This window comes from Ostrea edulis, chromosome 3, assembly GCF_947568905.1.
Source record: "Ostrea edulis chromosome 3, xbOstEdul1.1, whole genome shotgun sequence".
NCBI lineage: Eukaryota > Metazoa > Mollusca > Bivalvia > Ostreida > Ostreidae > Ostrea > Ostrea edulis.
The window spans coordinates 50,206,337-50,223,965 of record NC_079166.1 but is presented as its reverse complement, the minus strand read 5'-3'; the positions used below and the strand labels follow the sequence as shown (position 1 = coordinate 50,223,965).

Here is a 17,629-nt window from a genome sequence, read left to right as displayed (position 1 = left end):
GATATGCATCAAAATCCATTTAATAATAATTACCTGCGAAATTCAAAAAGTAGGTCACCATGAGACAACATGATATTAGGTCCTAAGATGCATCAACTGACAAAATTTGATGATCCTAGTCCTCATACTAAGCAAAATATCAAAGTTTTAACAAAACAAAATTTAAGGTCAACTTTGAAGTGACCTTGAAACCACACCCTTTGCCCCAATATGATGCCTTGAACAATTTCTTATCTACAACCTATCCTCATCCTTATGCATAAATTTGGTGATAATTTGCCCAGCAGTTCTTAAGAAGATTTTTTAGCAACCACGACTTTTGTTTGCATTTTCCTAATTATCTCCCCTTGTTAAAGGGTCACAACCCTTGTTTTAGTACAAATGAAAGCCCTTGGGTCAAGGATACCCTGTGACAAATGTGACAAAAATTGGCCAAGGGGTTCTTGAGATATAGCCCTTTTTCCAAAAAGTTGACGCACACCGCACGCCAGACATATGGTCATATGATTAGCTCTTTGAGCCTTCGGCTCAGAAGAGCTAAAAAGGAATGATACATGTTCTCCATCTGTAATGGTCCCCGTTACAATTATAACTATTTTTTGTTATTTCTATTTCAAAATCATCTTTCAATCTTTTCCCTCTTGGTACTCCACAACTGGTTCTGTTCTGCTAAATACCAATAGCCCAATATGTATCTCTTGTGTAGGCAATGGGAAGGAGCCAAAGCCTCAAAATGCAAAAACACCAATTTCATTTTTAATTATATTTCCAATGATTTTGCCTTTGATATCTTTACAAATTGTAATGATAGCCATTTTCTCATGAACGCATTGCAGTTGTATGAATTTAGATAAATATAGTACATGTACATCTATTTTGATGGCTGGGAATTCTGACAAAAATGAAGGTAGAATGCAAATATCACATATAAATGGCTGGGAATTCTGACTAAAATGAAGGTAGAAAGCAAATATCACAAATAAATTTCATTTTTCATTTGTTGAAATACACGTGGGAATGAACTCCGACACTTTACACTGGCAAAATTAATGATGCACTTTAAATGTAAATGAAATTTATCTCTTACATGAACTAATCAAATTGTGTTTTACACATAAAATTAAACTAAAACAGAGAAAGAGAGAGAGAGAGACTAGATATTCTGTCTATTTTGGTATTAATTTGTGAAAAAAAACTTGGTTGTAGTAACAATAAAATTGATAGATACTATATGTATATGAATGACATTACATGTGAAACTCATTCAACATTTTTTTAAAAATTTCTTCCTCCTCTGGAACTAATATGATTTTTTCACCTGTAAACCTAACAAGAGGTCCATGGACCACAATATTCACCCAAGTCCACCTACGTCCTGCTGCTCTTCAGAAGCTTCTTATATAAAATAAGAGATATTGGAACTAGAAAATTTTGGAACTCTTCAGAAAAAGAAGTTACAAAAATCATGCATCACTTGGGTAACTCTTGTATACAAATTAGTGATTAAAGACGACTCAATTCTGATACAAAAATATCTGCCTGGTTTGAAGATTATTTTTCAGTATGTTTCAAGTGAATGCCATAGTATATAAATACGAGTTATTGGATTAAATTTTTGATGTTTGGTAGCAGAGATAAAACAAAAGAAAAAGCTTATTTCCTCACCATATACATGTATATGTTAGTATGTGGATATTTACTTAATGAGATTTTCTCGAGTCATTAAAACAACCGACCGCAATGAAATAATATAATCACAATTTATGCATTGTAGTGCTGCCGCTGCTTACTTGACATTGCGTTAAATTATCTCATAAAACATTTTTCATTTTTTATTGGTACCTGCAAAGATCGATTTATTAGCTGGTCACTTGATATAGTAGCAGTGTATGGTAGTCGAAATGCAAGGTTAAATTGATGAATTGAACTCACACATGTACATGCTCTTTACGATTTATGGGTTTTGGGCAGAACTGCTTTTCTTGCTAACTAAAATTTTTCATATAAATATAATGGCATCTTTTTTCTCCGTTTGTTCCCCACCCCTCAACATTCAGACACGACGCTAAACTGTGCCTGCATGAACTCATTATATCTGATAGTAAGTAACATGTGCCCGTTTACTGAAATGTTGCCCAAGTTAACGCAGAAAACGTGATATTGTTGGACATACTAAATATTAAAACCGGGACGGAATTGGAGACGATATATAAACGAAGTTGAATCCAAACAACATAGGGATGCTTTCATATCAACATAACTAACTTCATGTTCTGGAGAAATTAAACAAACAAAAAACAAAAAAAGAAAGAAATGTTTTCCCTATATTCATGGATCATAAAAAAAATTTGATCCCTGATTCTAGCCTTACTCTAACCCCAGAGTCCATATTTTCAGGGGGGAAAAAACAAACAAAAGGCCCATGGGTCACATCGCTCACCTGATTCACCTTGGCCAATAGCTAAATATTTTCCCTATATATTCGAATGTAAAACTTTGATCCCTATTGTGGCCCCAATCTACTCCTGGGGGCCATGATTTTAACAAACTTGAATCTGCACCATGTCAGGAATCTTTCATGTAAATGTAAAGTTTTCTGGCCCTGTCATTCTTCAAAATAAGATCTTTAATGATTTTTCCCTATATATTTGTATGTAAAAATTTGATTCCATTGTCGCCCCATCCTTCCCCGGGGGTCATGATTTTAACAAACTTGAATCTGCACAATGTCAGAAAACTTTCATGTAAATTTCTACTTTCCTGGCCCAGTGGTTCTTGAGAAGATTTTCAAAGATTTTCCATATACAGGTAAACTTCGATATCTCAAACTTGTTAGGAACTAAGAAAAACTTTGAGATATCCGTGGGTTCGAGAAATCGAAGTTAATGAATTTGACACCAATATTGTGTAATGTTTTATGTTGCACCTTCTATTTGATAGGTAAATAAACACACCTAAGTGGTAAAAGTTTTAGTTGGAAGTTTGGGATTTTTAAAAAATATGTTTGCATTTGCATATATTTTGTATATCTATTACTTTATATGATAATGCAACAATTACATTTTACGAATTTCCGTTGTTTGATATGGCGATAATCACAGTTTATATCACGTTTAGTTCAGTACTTCTGATACCCGGTTTTTGTAAATGATACGCAGATCACTGTAATGAAGACGAAAACGGGAAATATTGCTGCCTTGGATTCTGTGCCTTTTTCGACATCTCTTACAGCCTGGGACTTTGTTTCAATTTTTATTAATTTTAAATTTTCTTTTCACACCACTGCCAAACAAGAGGTACTGTGAGCAATGCTCACTAAGAATACCCCCTGCTTACCCCAATCTCCCAAAGGGTGTTGGTAATAGGTAAAACTTCAGTATTATGATCCAAAAGGTATCTAGGAACACAGCATCTCCATGCGATGAAAAAAGCCATTAAAGAATTTAAATGGAAACCATATTGCTACTTCGATGTCCAGTGCGCGTGACCTTTGACCTTTAGACCCCAAAATCGATAGGGAACATCTTCATCCCATGGGTAGTCCATATGTATGATATGGTGACTGTAGGTGGAAAGGATAACGCTTTAGAGCCCGGAAACCATATTGCTACTTCAATGTCCCGTGCGCTTGACCTTTGACCCCAAAATCGATAGGGAATATCTTCATCCCATGGGTAGTCCATATGTATGATATGGTGACGGTAGGTGGAAAGGATAATGCTTTAGAGCCCGGAAACCATTGCGTCTACAGACGGACGGACAACCCGATTCCAGTATACCCCCCCCCCCCCCCACAACTTGTTGCGGGGGGTATAATAATCCAACTATTCCCCCGGGTTGGGTACCAGGTCGCTTGTTACATTGCTTATCAGACATGATGTATGTTTTGAATTTTGGTGCTGATATATTCATACTAAAAATAAGATCTTTAATTATTTTCTTGATTTCCATATCACTTTAGTGTGTTCAGTGTTTACTTTGATCTGTAATAGCATGTGTAAATATGTATTACGACAAAATTTAATTCCTATTTCAGTAATCGTCCCAAAGCTGCTTGTTTAATTATCGAGTCATTTTACATATATGTGTGCATTTCATTATCACCCAGCCTGCATCATTAGATAAAGCTACCAAATCAACAGCTTGGGGCTAATAAGGTGTGATTGTCAACAATGGTCCCATGAAGCCCATGCTAGACCCAACGTCCAACAGACTGTAAAATTAACATAATGGGATGATTCTGTGAATGGTGTGAATGCAATGAAGCGAGAAACTTCTTGGACTTCGAGATAATGCAGGTGTTTTTAGCACTTGGGACAGTAAATCTACTTTGAGATAAGCCATCACCAAGTATTTGAGATTTCCATGTTTGAGATATCAAGGTTTTTTAAAATCATTAATATAGTCAACCTGGCCGGGGTCGTTGACTCACTTCGAGACATCCGTGGTATTCGACATATCGGTGTTCAAGATACCGAAGTTTACCTGTATATTTGCATATAAAACTTTGATCCCCTATTGTGACCCCATCCTACCCCCGGGGGCCATGATTTTAACAAATCTGAATCTGTACTACGTCAGGAAGCTTTATATAAATATAAACATTTTTGGCCCAGTGGTTTTTATACGTACACACATAAAAATGCGGGCATATTATGCTATTACGCTGTCATCCGTCTGTCTGTCCCTTTAACTTTGTCTTTGCAACTCCTCCTAAACCCTTTGGGGGAGATTTTGATGAAACTTGCTACAAAAAAAAGACCACAATCTGGAGATGTGCATATTACAAGGGGTGTTAACAAACTTCACTATTTCTTAATTATCTCCAATATGAAAACGACGAGGCCATTCATTTGAACCATTTTGAATCCCCTTTCTCCAAGGATGTTGACAACTGGCCAAGTGGTTGTGGAAAAGTAAAAAAAAATTGTAAATTTACAGATGGATGGACGACAGACTATAGGTGATCAGAAAAGCTCCTTTCAGCTTATACCTCCTGAACTATAAATTTTAAAAAAAATGTTATATATTATTTATGTTACTCACATGCAGAGGACATTCATAAGCTCATAGCCTACTGTCCCATCCTTATTCTATATTGAAAAAAATATTCATATAACCATAATATTCATACAAGTTTCAGATTTACATTGCTAATATTGTCAGAGCAATAGAGTAATAACTTAATTGAAATGTTAACAGACAAATTGTCATCCTATAATGCATGGCCTTCAACCTGCTTCAACACTGCACTAGGAATCAGAAATTTGTTGAAATTCAGACACCGGTGGATCATTTAGAATGATTTCAGACTCTGGTGCTATGGAAACACCGACACAATTGAGCTGGTTTTCTATTGAATTGTCCTCATCCTCTGCATGGTGTACAATGGATGGAGGGTCTGAGGCATTGTCAAGGTTACCGTTGTCTATAGACACCATCATAGTCTGACCATTGCAATCATCACTATTGACAATTACTGCTAGAGATTCTATGTCATGAGTCTCTGTACTGTCTAGCATAGTGGGACTTTGTTTGGAGGAGGATGGGATAGCACTTATACACAGAGTATCAGAGGAATCCTCCTTCAGATTGAACTCATCTGTTTTAGATTCTATCAGAGTTTGCTGTGATTCTTCTGGGTCTTCTGACTGGAATGAAATAAGATCAGTGTGAACATTCCTTAAAGTTAAAGTAACATAAAGCTTGATAGTTCAAATTGCCAAACCTTACAGATGAAAGGTGAAGATAACGTACAGTGAGTGATCAATCTCATAACTCCTATAAGCAATACAAATTAGAGAGATGGGCAAACATGGACCCCTGGACATACCAGAGGTGGTACCAGGTGCCCAGGAGGAGCAAGCATCCCCCGTCAACCGGTCACACCCGCCGAGCGTCCTATATGTTGATCAGGTAAATGGAGTTATCCGTAGTCAAAATCAGTGTGCCAAGAACAGTCTAACAATCGGTATGAAACAGCATTTGACCCAATGATAGGTTGTATTGGCAAACTAGATCGTTATAACGACCATAGAATTTGCTAAATGCTGACTTTAAACGAGACTGTTGAAACCATCTCAAACAAAAATGTGCTCATGAAATGACATGTCCCCGAGTCTGTCATGGCCACATCAAAAATCATTAAATTGGTCTTTATCTAACATAGAATTGATCATTCATTTCATCAAGTATGAAATCTCTCTTTTGTGTTGTCCAAAGGATATGACCAAATTTAAAGCTGCAGACAAGACAAACAAGAGGCCCACAGGCCTTATCGGTCACCTGAGAATTAGTTAAAAGTATCACAAGCCCACAGGCTTTATCGGTCACCTGAGAATTAGTTAAAAGTATCACAAGCCCACAGCCTTTATCGGTCACCTGAGAATTAGTTAAAAGTATCACAAGCCCACAGGCCTTATCGGTCACCTGAGAATTAGTTAAAAGTATCACTAGCCCACAGGCCTTATCAGTCACCTGAGAATTAGTTAAAAGTATCACTTAAGTGCCAAGTGCTATGAAATCCTGTTCTGCATACCTACACTTAATTCTAATATTTAGCAACAATATAAAACAAGATGTCTTCTGAAAACTTAAATAACCCTGAAAGCGCCTATACTGATGAAAGGCTTTATATAACATAATATATGTAACATTAACACGATATAACTACATGTAATTTGGACCTGTCCTTGTGTCAAAACCCTGGGGTTGCAAAATTCATAATTTTGGTACATCCTTTCCTGCTTTTCCTAAATATGCAGTTAGTTTTTATACCGTAACAGCAAACATAAAGAAGTCTTTCAAATGATAAAGACCATAATAATTTTGGCCCCACCCTGGAACCATAACCACTACTCCCTGGGATTATGAAATTTACAATTTTGGTAAAGGTCAACCTACTCCTTCTCAATATCTATTCAGTTTCAATTTCATATCAATAGCATTATAGAAGATATTGTTTAAATATTTTACACATATACATGTATACCAAGGTTCGACACTAACCTTTTTAGGCATTAGTCCAGCTGGACTAGTGCCTGATTACTTTCATTAGTCTGCAGGGAATTTTATTAGTCTGCCACAAAAAGGGAAATAAATGTGTGATTTAAAATCAAAAATAATTTATAACGAGCTATAACTGTGTTGGGATGCCAACACAAATGTCTCCGAACACCACCCATGTCAGAAATGCTTTTTGATGCCAAATATGCACTCAGGATCCTCCATAAACCCTAGAAACTAAATTTGGTTGAAATCCGACGGACTTGTTTTTTGGCCGCCATTTTCTTCAATGGCGGCCATTTTGAAACATTTGAAAATTGATTGGAAGGGAATACTGATGCTAGAAATGAACTGTGGACCCTCCATTTACCCCAAAACCGAAATGTTGTAGATATTTTAACACTTTGAAATATTTCGGTATATGGCGGTCATTTTGAAAATGGCGGCTCAAAAAAAAATTGATGGTGGAAATGGACTTGGGGTCACTAAATTACTCTAGAAATAGAATTTGGTTGAAATCCGACAACCATGAGTTTTTGACGGTTTTTGGCCGCCATCTTGAAATGGCGACCATTTTGAAAATTTGAATGCACTCCTCCTAGTGACCCCCTATCAGCTCACAAAGTTTGAAGTTTGAAGTGGATCTGTCGAAGGTCTTCCGTTTGTTCACTTCCGGTAAAAAGTTTTCTGATCCTACGAAAACCATTCAAATATATCAGAGAATGTACTTTAACAATAAATGAGAAGTGTATTATCGAATTTTTTACTCATTTCTTGTAACTTCCGGTGAGGACTGGAAGTACTATTCAGATGTTTTCCTATAAATGACAGCGACTCTTTACTGTCTATATTCCCTGAAAATTTCACGTCTCTATCTGAAAGAGTTCTCAACAAAAAGAAGTAGACTAAAGAAAGACAAGAGGCCCATGGGCCACATCGCTCACCTGAGTCACCTTGGCCCATATCTGAAGACTTTCAATATATATTTGCATGTAAAACCTTAGTCCCTATTATGGCCCAAACTACCCTTTGCAAACTTGAATCTACACTATATCAGAAAGCTTTCATGTAAATGTCAACTTCTTTGGCCCAATGGTTCTTGAGAAGAAGATTTTTAAAGCTTTTTCCTATATTTGTATGTAAAACTTTGAACTCCCCAATTGTGGCCCCATCCTACCCCCCGGGGACCATGATTTGAACAAACTTGAATCTGCACTATGTCAGAAAGTTTTCTTGTAAATATCAGCTTTTCTGACTCAGTGGTTATTGAGAAAAAGATTTTAACTATATATTTGTATGTAAAACTTTGATCCCCCTTGGGGCCCCATCCTACCCCCGGGGGCCATGATTTGAACAAACTTGAATCTGCACTATGTCAGAAAGTTTTCATGTAAAAATCAGCTTTTCTGGCTCAGTGGTTCTTGAGAAGAAGATTTTTCCTATATATTTGTATGTAAAACTTTGATCCCCTATTGTGGCCCCATCCAACCCCCGGAGCCCATGATTTGAAAAAACTTGAATCTGCATTATGTCAGGAAGCTTTCATGTAAATCTCAGCTTTTCTGGCTTAGTGGTTCTTGAGAAGAACATTTTTAAAGTTTTTCCCTATATTTGTGTCCAAAACTTTGATCCCCCCTTGGGGCCCCATCCTATTCCCCGGGGGGGCCATGATTTGAATCAACTTGAATCTGCACTATGTCAGAAAGTTTTCATGTAAAAATCAGCTTTTCTGACTCAGTGGTTCTTGAGAAGAAAATTTTTAAAGATTTTTCCTATATATTTGTATGTAAAACTTTGATCCCCTATTGTGGCCCCATCCAACCCCAGGGGCCCATGATTTGAACAAACTTGAATCTGCATTATGTCAGGAAGCTTTCATGTAAATCTCAGCTTTTCTGGCTTAGTGGTTCTTAAGAACATTTTTAAAGTTTTTCCCTATATATTTGTATGTAAAACTTTGATCCCCACTTGTGGCCCCATCCTACCACCGGGGGCCGTGATTTGAACAAACTTAAATCTGCACTATGTCAGAAAGTTTTCATGTAAAAATCAGCTTTTCTGGCTCAGTGGTTCTTGAGAAAAAGATTTTAACTATATACTTTGGTCCCCCTTGTGGCCCTGGGCATCCAACCCCCGGAGCCCATGATTTGAACAAACTTGAATCTGCATTATGTCAGGAAGCTTTCATGTAAATCTCAGCTTTTCTGGCTTAGTGGTTCTTGAGAAGAACATTTTTAAAGTTTTTCCCTATATATTTGTGTCCAAAACTTTGATCCCCCCTTGGGGCCCCATCCTATCCCCGGGGGGCCATGATTTGAACAAACTTGAATCTGCACTATGTCAGAAAGTTTTCATGTAAAAATCAGCTTTTCTGACTCAGTGGTTCTTGAGAAGAAAATTTTTAAAGATTTTTCCTATATATTTGTATGTAAAACTTTGATTCCCTATTGTGGCCCCATCCAACCCCAGGGGCCCATGATTTGAACAAACTTGAATCTGCATTATGTCAGGAAGCTTTCATGTAAATCTCAGCTTTTCTGGCTAAGTGGTTCTTGAGAAGATTTTTAAAGTTTTTCCCTATATATTTGTATGTAAAACTTTGATCCCCACTTGTGGCCCCATCCTACCACCGGGGGCCATGATTTGAACAAACTTGAATCTGCAATATGTCAGGAAGCTTTCAGGTAAATTTCAGCTCTTCTGGCCCAGTGGTTCTTGAGAAGAAGATTTTTAAATGACCCCACCCTATTTTTGCATTTTTGTGATTATCTCCCCTTTGAAACAATTTGAACAAATTTGAAAGCCCTTCACCCAAGGATGCTTTTGGCCACGTTTGGTTGAAATTGGCCCAGTGGTTCTGGAGAAGAAGTCGAAAATGTGAAAAGTTTAACAGACAGACGGACAGACAGACAGACGAAGGACAAAAAGCGATCAGAAAAGCTCACTTGAACCTTCGGTTCAGGTGAGCTAAAAAAAAACCCAATTACTAACAAGAGGTCCATAGGCCACATTGCTCCCCTTCTTGGCCCATATTAATTTTTTTTTACCTATTTATTCACATGATCCCCTATTATGGCCTGGCCCTACACCTGGGGGCCATGATTTTTAAAAACTTGAATCTGCACTGTCAGGATTGATTGATTGATTGATGTTTTCCGCCACACTCAACAATCTTTCAGTTATCTGGTGGCCCCCAGTTTTTATTGGTGGAAGAGAGAACCCAGATACAATGTACAGTACCTGGGAAGAGACCACCGACCTTCCGAAAGCTTTCTCACTTACCGGTGCGAGCATTATTCGAACCCGTGCCGGCAGAGGTGAGAGGCCGTGTGATTTTGAGCGTGATGCTCTAACCACTCGGCCACGGAGGCATCTTGCACTGTCAGGAAGCTGTCATGTAAATTTGAACTTGTCTGGACCAGTGGTTCTTGAGAAGAAGATTTTAAAAGATTTTTTCTTATATATTCCCATGTAAAACTTTGATTCCCTGTTGTGGCCCAATCCTACCCTCTGGAGCCATGATTTTCACAAACTTGTATCTACACTATGTCAGAAAGCTTCCATATCAATTTAAACTTTTCTGACCCAGTGGTTCTTAAGAAGAAAATTTTTAAATGACCCCACCCTATTTCTGAAATTTTGTAATTATCTCCCCTTTAAAGGGGGCATGGCCTTCAATTGAACAAACTTGAATCCCCTTCACCCAAGGATGATTTGTACCAAGTTTGATTGAAATTTGCAAGTTGGTTCTGAAGAAGAAGAATTATAAAATTTGTCGGTGTATTTTTGCTATCATCTCCTCTTGGAGAAGGGCATTGCCCTTTATTTGAACAAAATTGAATCCCCTTCACCCAAGGATGCTTTTTGCCAAGTTTGGTTGAAATTGGCCCAATGGTTCTGGAGAAGTCGAAAATGTAAAAAGTTTACAGACAGAGGGTGATCAGAAAAGTTAGCTTGAGCTCCAGTGAGCTAAAAGCAATAAATCTCCAAACTTTGTTTGAGAAACTTAAAAAGTATCACATTTTCTACAGTTTTAGGTTCCTGCAATAATTAAATAGGGGGATGATGTGAATAAGCATATATTATCTATGTATAGGTCAAATCTTGAGTATGATGAACTTACAATTGAGCTTCACCCATGAGAAGAACAGGTCAAAATCCTGTAGTGGTTTATAATATGCACGCCTTTCTCACAATAAAAAAGTGCATTATATATTCAGCAAAATACAGTATAGTGTATAAAGTAAGTAAATTGGTCATAGTTTCTTTATGATTCATTGTCAAAATATTGATGAGAAGAAATAACACAGATGTTCTCATAAATACATGAAACATCATCCCATGTAAATCAAAAATAAAACCCTCTATGCATTTCTTACCTATTCAATTTAACACCTTAAATAGTTTGCAATTTCAGAACTCCATACTATTTTGAAAAGTTTTCCAAATAAATATAGGAAATTATTTTTTCAACAGATAATATGTTACATACAAATTATTTAAAACAAATGATGGCTTCTAAAGTGGGGGACTCAGGTGACCTAAAATTGAATTCCTTTACAAGATACTGAAATGTGTTTATGATTATGATATTCCCCCATCAACTGATCATGAACTTTGATCAGATTGGACTAAAACCAGGGTATTATTTCAGCTCAGAACACTTGATTTGAACGTCAGAATTTAATATCGTATTTCTCTATTCATTTGTTTGTTTATTCATTGTGTAGGAATGGTGAGTGGGTTAAATCTTTTGGTATGAAGACAAACTGGTGGAGGCTCAAAGAGGTCAGAGTCAATCAATACCTCTGAGCATGCAGTAATTCAATAGGTTCTACAAACTGAGATGTGCTCATACGCCAATTCAATAAGCTTTGTAAGCTGGTGAGTGCTCAAAGGGGTTAGACTCTGTCAAGTATCATATAACCATTTGAGCATGCTCCAATTCTGTAAGGCTCTAGTAATATATTAAATTCCATAGACAGGGGTGTGCAATTACAAATATTTACCACTAGTGGCAATAACAAAGTTACTATAGCCAAAAATTGTCAATTACTAGCCTATGGACTACTGACAGTAATATATCAAAAAGCCTAATAAGAGTACCACAAACGGTACAACAAACGCCCATCGGAAAGTGAAATTCAACCTTTAAGCACAGTATGCACCTGAATTGATATCACACACATTCTGAATAGAAAAGCCTTAAGGTAGGTCATGGTGCACCAATCTATCTGATATATGAACTGATTATATATTTCACTGAGAGGGAAGTTGCAATATCTGTATCCATGATGAGGAAAGGTCCATGAAACTTTTTGACCTACTTTAAAGTCCTAAAATAGGTCACGGTGCACCAATCCAATTGAAATATGAACTGATTATGTATTTCTCTGAGAGGAAGGTTGTGGCAAAATTTCATGGCAATACCTGTATCCATAACAAAAGAAATGGAAAACTGTTTGACCTACTTTTAGCCCTAAAGTAGGTCATGGTGCATCAATCCAGCTAAAATGCAAACTGAATTTGTATTCCTCCAAGAGAAAGCTTGTGACTAAATTTCAGGGTAATATCTGTATTTGTAACAAAAAAAGTCAAGAAAACTGTTTGACCTACTTTTAGCTGTAAAGTAGGTCATGGTGCACCAATCCAGCTAAATGCAAACTAACTCTTATGTTTCTTGAGGAAGAAATAGTGACCAAATTTTAACACTGTACATTCATCTGTTACCAAAAAAAGTCTTGGACTGACACTAATACCCATTCAGCTCAAATGCAAACTGAACTTGTATTTCTCAGAGAGGAAACTTGTGACTAAATTTCAAGGCAATATCTGTATCCGTAATGAAAAAAGTCTGTTTGACCTACTGTAAGCCTTAAAGTAGGTCATGGATAGACGGACCAATCCATTTCAAATGCAAACTAAACTTGTATTCTTTCAAGAGGAAGTTTGTCACTAAATTTCAGTATTTCTGTATCTATAATGAAAAACAAGAGGCCCAGGGAAAACTGACCTATTTCTAGCCCTTAAGTGAGTCACAGATGGACGGGCCATTCCTCTGAGAGGAAGCATGTGACTAAATTCAGGGCAATATCTGTATCCGTGATGAATAAAAGTCTGGAAAACTGTTTGACCTACTTTTAGCCTTAAAGTAGCTTACGGATGGATGGACCAATCCAGCTGAAATGCAAACTGATCTTGTATTCCTCTGAGAGGAAGCTTGTGACTAAACTTCAGGGCAATATCTGTTTCCATAATGAAACAAGAATGTTTTTAAAACATATATTCCCCCCCATGATGCAAAATTGAAAAGGGTTAAACACATGCATCATTTAATGGATAGTAGTGCCAAACCAATTCAAACAAGAGATGTTTGTAAAACATATATGCCCCCATGGTGCAAAATTGAAAAGGGTTATACATACACCATTTCATTGAGAGTAGTATCATCAATTCAAAATATTGAGCAGACAATATCTTCCTATGTCAAGAGTGGACCATGTGACCTAATAATCAATAGGTGTCATCTTCTCCTGATGATGTACCAGTGTACTGAGTTTAATGTCTGTCAAGCAAAGGGTTCTCAAGATATTGAGCAGACAGTTTATTCCAAGTCCAGTTTAACCCTTGACCTTTGACCATGTGATCTGAAAATCAATAGGGGTCATCTTCTTCTGAAGATGTACCAGTGTACCAAGTTTGATGTCTGTCAAGCAAAGGGTTCTCAAGATATTGAGCGGACAGTATATTCTTATGTCCAGTTCGACCCTTGACCTTTGACTACGTGACCTCAAAATCAATAGGTGTCATCTTCTCCTGATGATGTACCAGTGTACCAAGTTTGATGTCTGTCAAGCAAAGGGTTCTCAAGATATTGAACATACAGTATATTTTTATGTCCAGTTTGACCCTTGACCTTTGACCATGTGACCTCAAATTCAATAGGGGTCATATTCTTCTGAAGATGTACCAGTGTACCAAGTTTGATGTCTGTCAAGCAAAGGGTTCTCAAGATATTGAGTGGACAGTATATTCCAATGTCCAGTTTGACCCTTGACCTTTGACCATGTGACCTCAAAATCAATAGGGGTCATCTTCTTCTAAAGATATATCAGTGTACCAAGTTTAATGTCTGTCAAGCAAAGGATTCTCGAGATATTGAGAGGTCAATATATTCCTATGTCCAGTTTGACCCCTGACTTTTGACCAGGTGACCTCAAAATCAATAGCGGTCATCTACTCCTTAAGATGTACCAGTGTACCAAGTTTGATTCTGTCAAGCAAAGGGTTCTCAAGATATTGAGTGGACAGTATATTCCTATGTCCAGAGTAGGTTGACCCTTGACCTTTAACCTTTTGACCTGAAAAACAATAGGGGTCCTCTTCTTTAATAACCAACCCACATATGAAATATCATTATGATCAAGTGAATGGTTCTCAAGATATTGAGCGGACAACATGTGGTCTACCGACCGACCAACCGACCGACAGGTGCAAACCAATATGCCCCTCTTCTTTGAAGGGGGGCATAAATATTGAGCAAACAATATCCTTCTATGTGCAGAGAGGAATGACCATGTGACCTAAACATCAATAGGGGTCATCTACTCCTTATGCTGTACCAATCTACCCAGTTTGGTGTCAATCATGATCATGAGCAAATGATTTTTAAAATATAGGAGAAAACATATTACTATGTTTAATTTAACCTTTGACCATATGAACCCAAATTTTATAAGGGTCATCTACTCCTGATGATGTACCAGTGTACCAAGTTTGATATCTGTCAAGCAAATGGTTCTCCAGATATTGAATGGACATTATATTCCTAATATTCCTATGTCCAGTTTGACCCTTCACCTTTGACCATGTGACCTCAAAATCAATAGGGGTCATTTACTTCTTAGGATGTGCAAGTGTACCAAGTTTGATGTCCATCAAGCAAAGGGTTCTCAAGATATTGAGACCGCCGCAGTGGTCTAGCGGTAGAGCATTCGTCCCAAATGCGGAACGTAAAGGTTCGAATCCCGGCCGTGACAGACCAAAGTCGTTAAAACTGGTAGTGACAGTTCCATCACCAAATGTTCAGCATCAGGTGCTGCGAATGTCATGGGTCCTCGAAGATGAACTTAAAAGTAAGTGTGGCACGCCAAAGAACCCTCACTGCTCAATGGCCGTAAGCGTCGAGCACAAGCCTAAATCTGAAGCCCTTCACCAGTCTTGGTGACGTCTCCATATGAGTGAAAAATTCTCGAGAAGGACGTTAAACAAGGTGCAATCAATCCATTTAGATATTGAGCATGGCAGTATTTTCCTATGTCCAGTTTGACCTTTGACCATGTGACCTCAAAATCAATAGGGGTTATCTATTAATCACAATGTATCAGTGTACCAAGTTTAAGGAAAGGTTACTCAAGATATTGAGCTAACAGTATCTTCCTACATCTTGAGTGGATTGACCCTTGACCTTTTATCATCAGTAGAGGTCCTTTTCTACTTATAACCAACCCACATATGAAATACCATTATGATCAAGTGAATGGTTCTTAAGATATTGAGTGGACAATGTGTGTGGTCTACTGATCCACATACCGACCGACAGGTGCAAAGCAATATGCCCCTCTTCTTTGAAGGCCAAGTGATGAATGATTCAGCTTAATTATAATTATATGGCATTTCATACTTTCTACACGGATTGTGAACATGCAACCTTCTAGTCCAATATCTGGATACTTTTTACAGTACTTAGTAGTACTACTTGCAATGCACGAGACATTTCTCATCATCAAAGTACAACAATGGTCAAGTGGTGTTGTCCACTGTATCATTTTTCTCTTTATGAAAATAAAAGGTTAAGATGATGAATATATAATATATAAATTCTATAAAGAATACAAAATTATGGGCAGAGCAAACATAGAGCCCTGGAAACCATTCTGTCACTGAACTGATTGTTGCTAATAATGCATATACGTTAAACGTTAATTCATACATTAAGTCAGTTGACATAATATTAACAGAGTATAATGAATATCGTGCTTACATTTTAAATTTATTAGCCAGACGGGCTAACGCAGCACTGATTTTTGCTGACCTGACCTTTATAATTGGTAGCCCTGGACGTTGGTAATTGCACAACACTGCATAGATGTCAATTGCTGTATCCCGTTCCAAAAGGTTCAAGCATCCTTTTAAGTTGTGGATTTAACAATGGACAATGTAACAACAAGAGGCTCTTCAGCCACATTGCTCACCTGAGTCACCTTGACCCATATTTAAACATTTTCCCAAAATGCATGAAAAAATTTAATCCCTATTGTGGCCCCCACCTACTTCCGGGGGCCATGATTTTTACAAACTTGAATCTGCGCTATGTCAAGAAGCTTTTATGTAAATGTAAACTTTTCTGGCTCAGTGATTTTTCATCATAAGATTTTTAAAGATTTCCCCTATATATTTGTATGTAAAACTTTGATCTCCCATTGTGGCTCCATCTTACCCCCGGGAACCATAATTTTTATTAACTGCACTATGTCAGGAAGCTTTCGTGTAAATGTAAACTTCTTTGACCCAATGGTTCTTAAGAAGATTGATTGTATCTTGCTTAACATCTCACTTGAGAATTTTTCACTCATATGGAGACGTCAACAAGACCGGTGAAGGGCTTCAAATTTAGGCCTATGCTCGGCGCTTACGGCCATTGAGCAATGAGGGTTCTTTAGCGTGCCACACCTACTGTGACATGGGTCATCTGTTTTCAAGGTCATCTCCGAGGACCCGCGACATTCACACCTGATGCCGAGCGTTTGGCGATGGAGCTGTCACAACCTGTTTTAACGACTTAGGTCTGTCGTGGCCGGGATTCGAACCCCGACCTTCCGCATGCAGGGCGAATGCTCTAACCTCTCGGCCACCGCGGCGGTTCGGTTCTTAAGAAGATTTTTTTTTCTATTTATTAGTATGTAAAACTTTGATCCCCTACCGGTATATTGTGGCCCCATCCTACCTCAAGAGGTCAAGATTTTAACAAACTTGAATCTGCACTATGTCAGGAAGCTTTCGTGTAAATTTCAGCTCTTCTCGCCCAGTGGTTCTTAAGAAGATTTTAAATGACCCCACCCTATTTTTGCATTTTTGTGATTATCTCCCCTTCATTTGAACAAACTTGAAAGCCCTTCACCTAAGGATGCTTTTGGCCAAGTTTGGTTATAATCGGCACAGTGGTTCTGGAGAAGAAGTCGAAAATGTAAAAAGTTTACAGACAGACAGTGGACAACTTGCGATCATAAAAGCTCACCTGAGCTTTCAGCTCAGTTGAGCTAGTAAACCCTGTTGCACGCATAAAAATACAATCACCTTGGCACTTTGAAATTCCATACTACGAATGAAAATTCCCTATATATGTCAAATAGATATATAAGACATCCTGTGTGACAACTGCAAACAATCCAGTAGCTTTTAACAGTCACTCTTGGGTTTGACTACCAAAGAGAACATAACTCGCGGAGTAAACACACTTCCCTGCAAGGTCTCCTACATACTTGATCAGACATTGTAGAATGTGATATAGCACACGTAACTTCTCAGAATATATAGTTTATCGGCTGCTCACTACTAGAGAACA

The 17,629-nt window shown here is 37.7% G+C and overlaps 1 protein-coding gene across 2 annotated transcripts in view; it reads right to left on the bottom strand.

Moving 5' to 3' along the window:
* Positions 1 to 743: 743 nt before the first annotated feature.
* LOC125676013 (calcium-responsive transcription factor-like) overlaps positions 744 to 17,629 on the bottom strand; it is an 83,392-nt gene continuing 66,506 nt past the window's right edge. For both annotated transcript variants that reach the window (XM_048913896.2, XM_048913898.2), the window contains exon 12: positions 744 to 5,651. In XM_048913896.2, the coding sequence (XP_048769853.1) occupies positions 5,253 to 5,651 (399 nt within the window). In that variant the 3' untranslated portion in view covers positions 744 to 5,252. The remainder of the gene's footprint in view (positions 5,652 to 17,629) is intronic.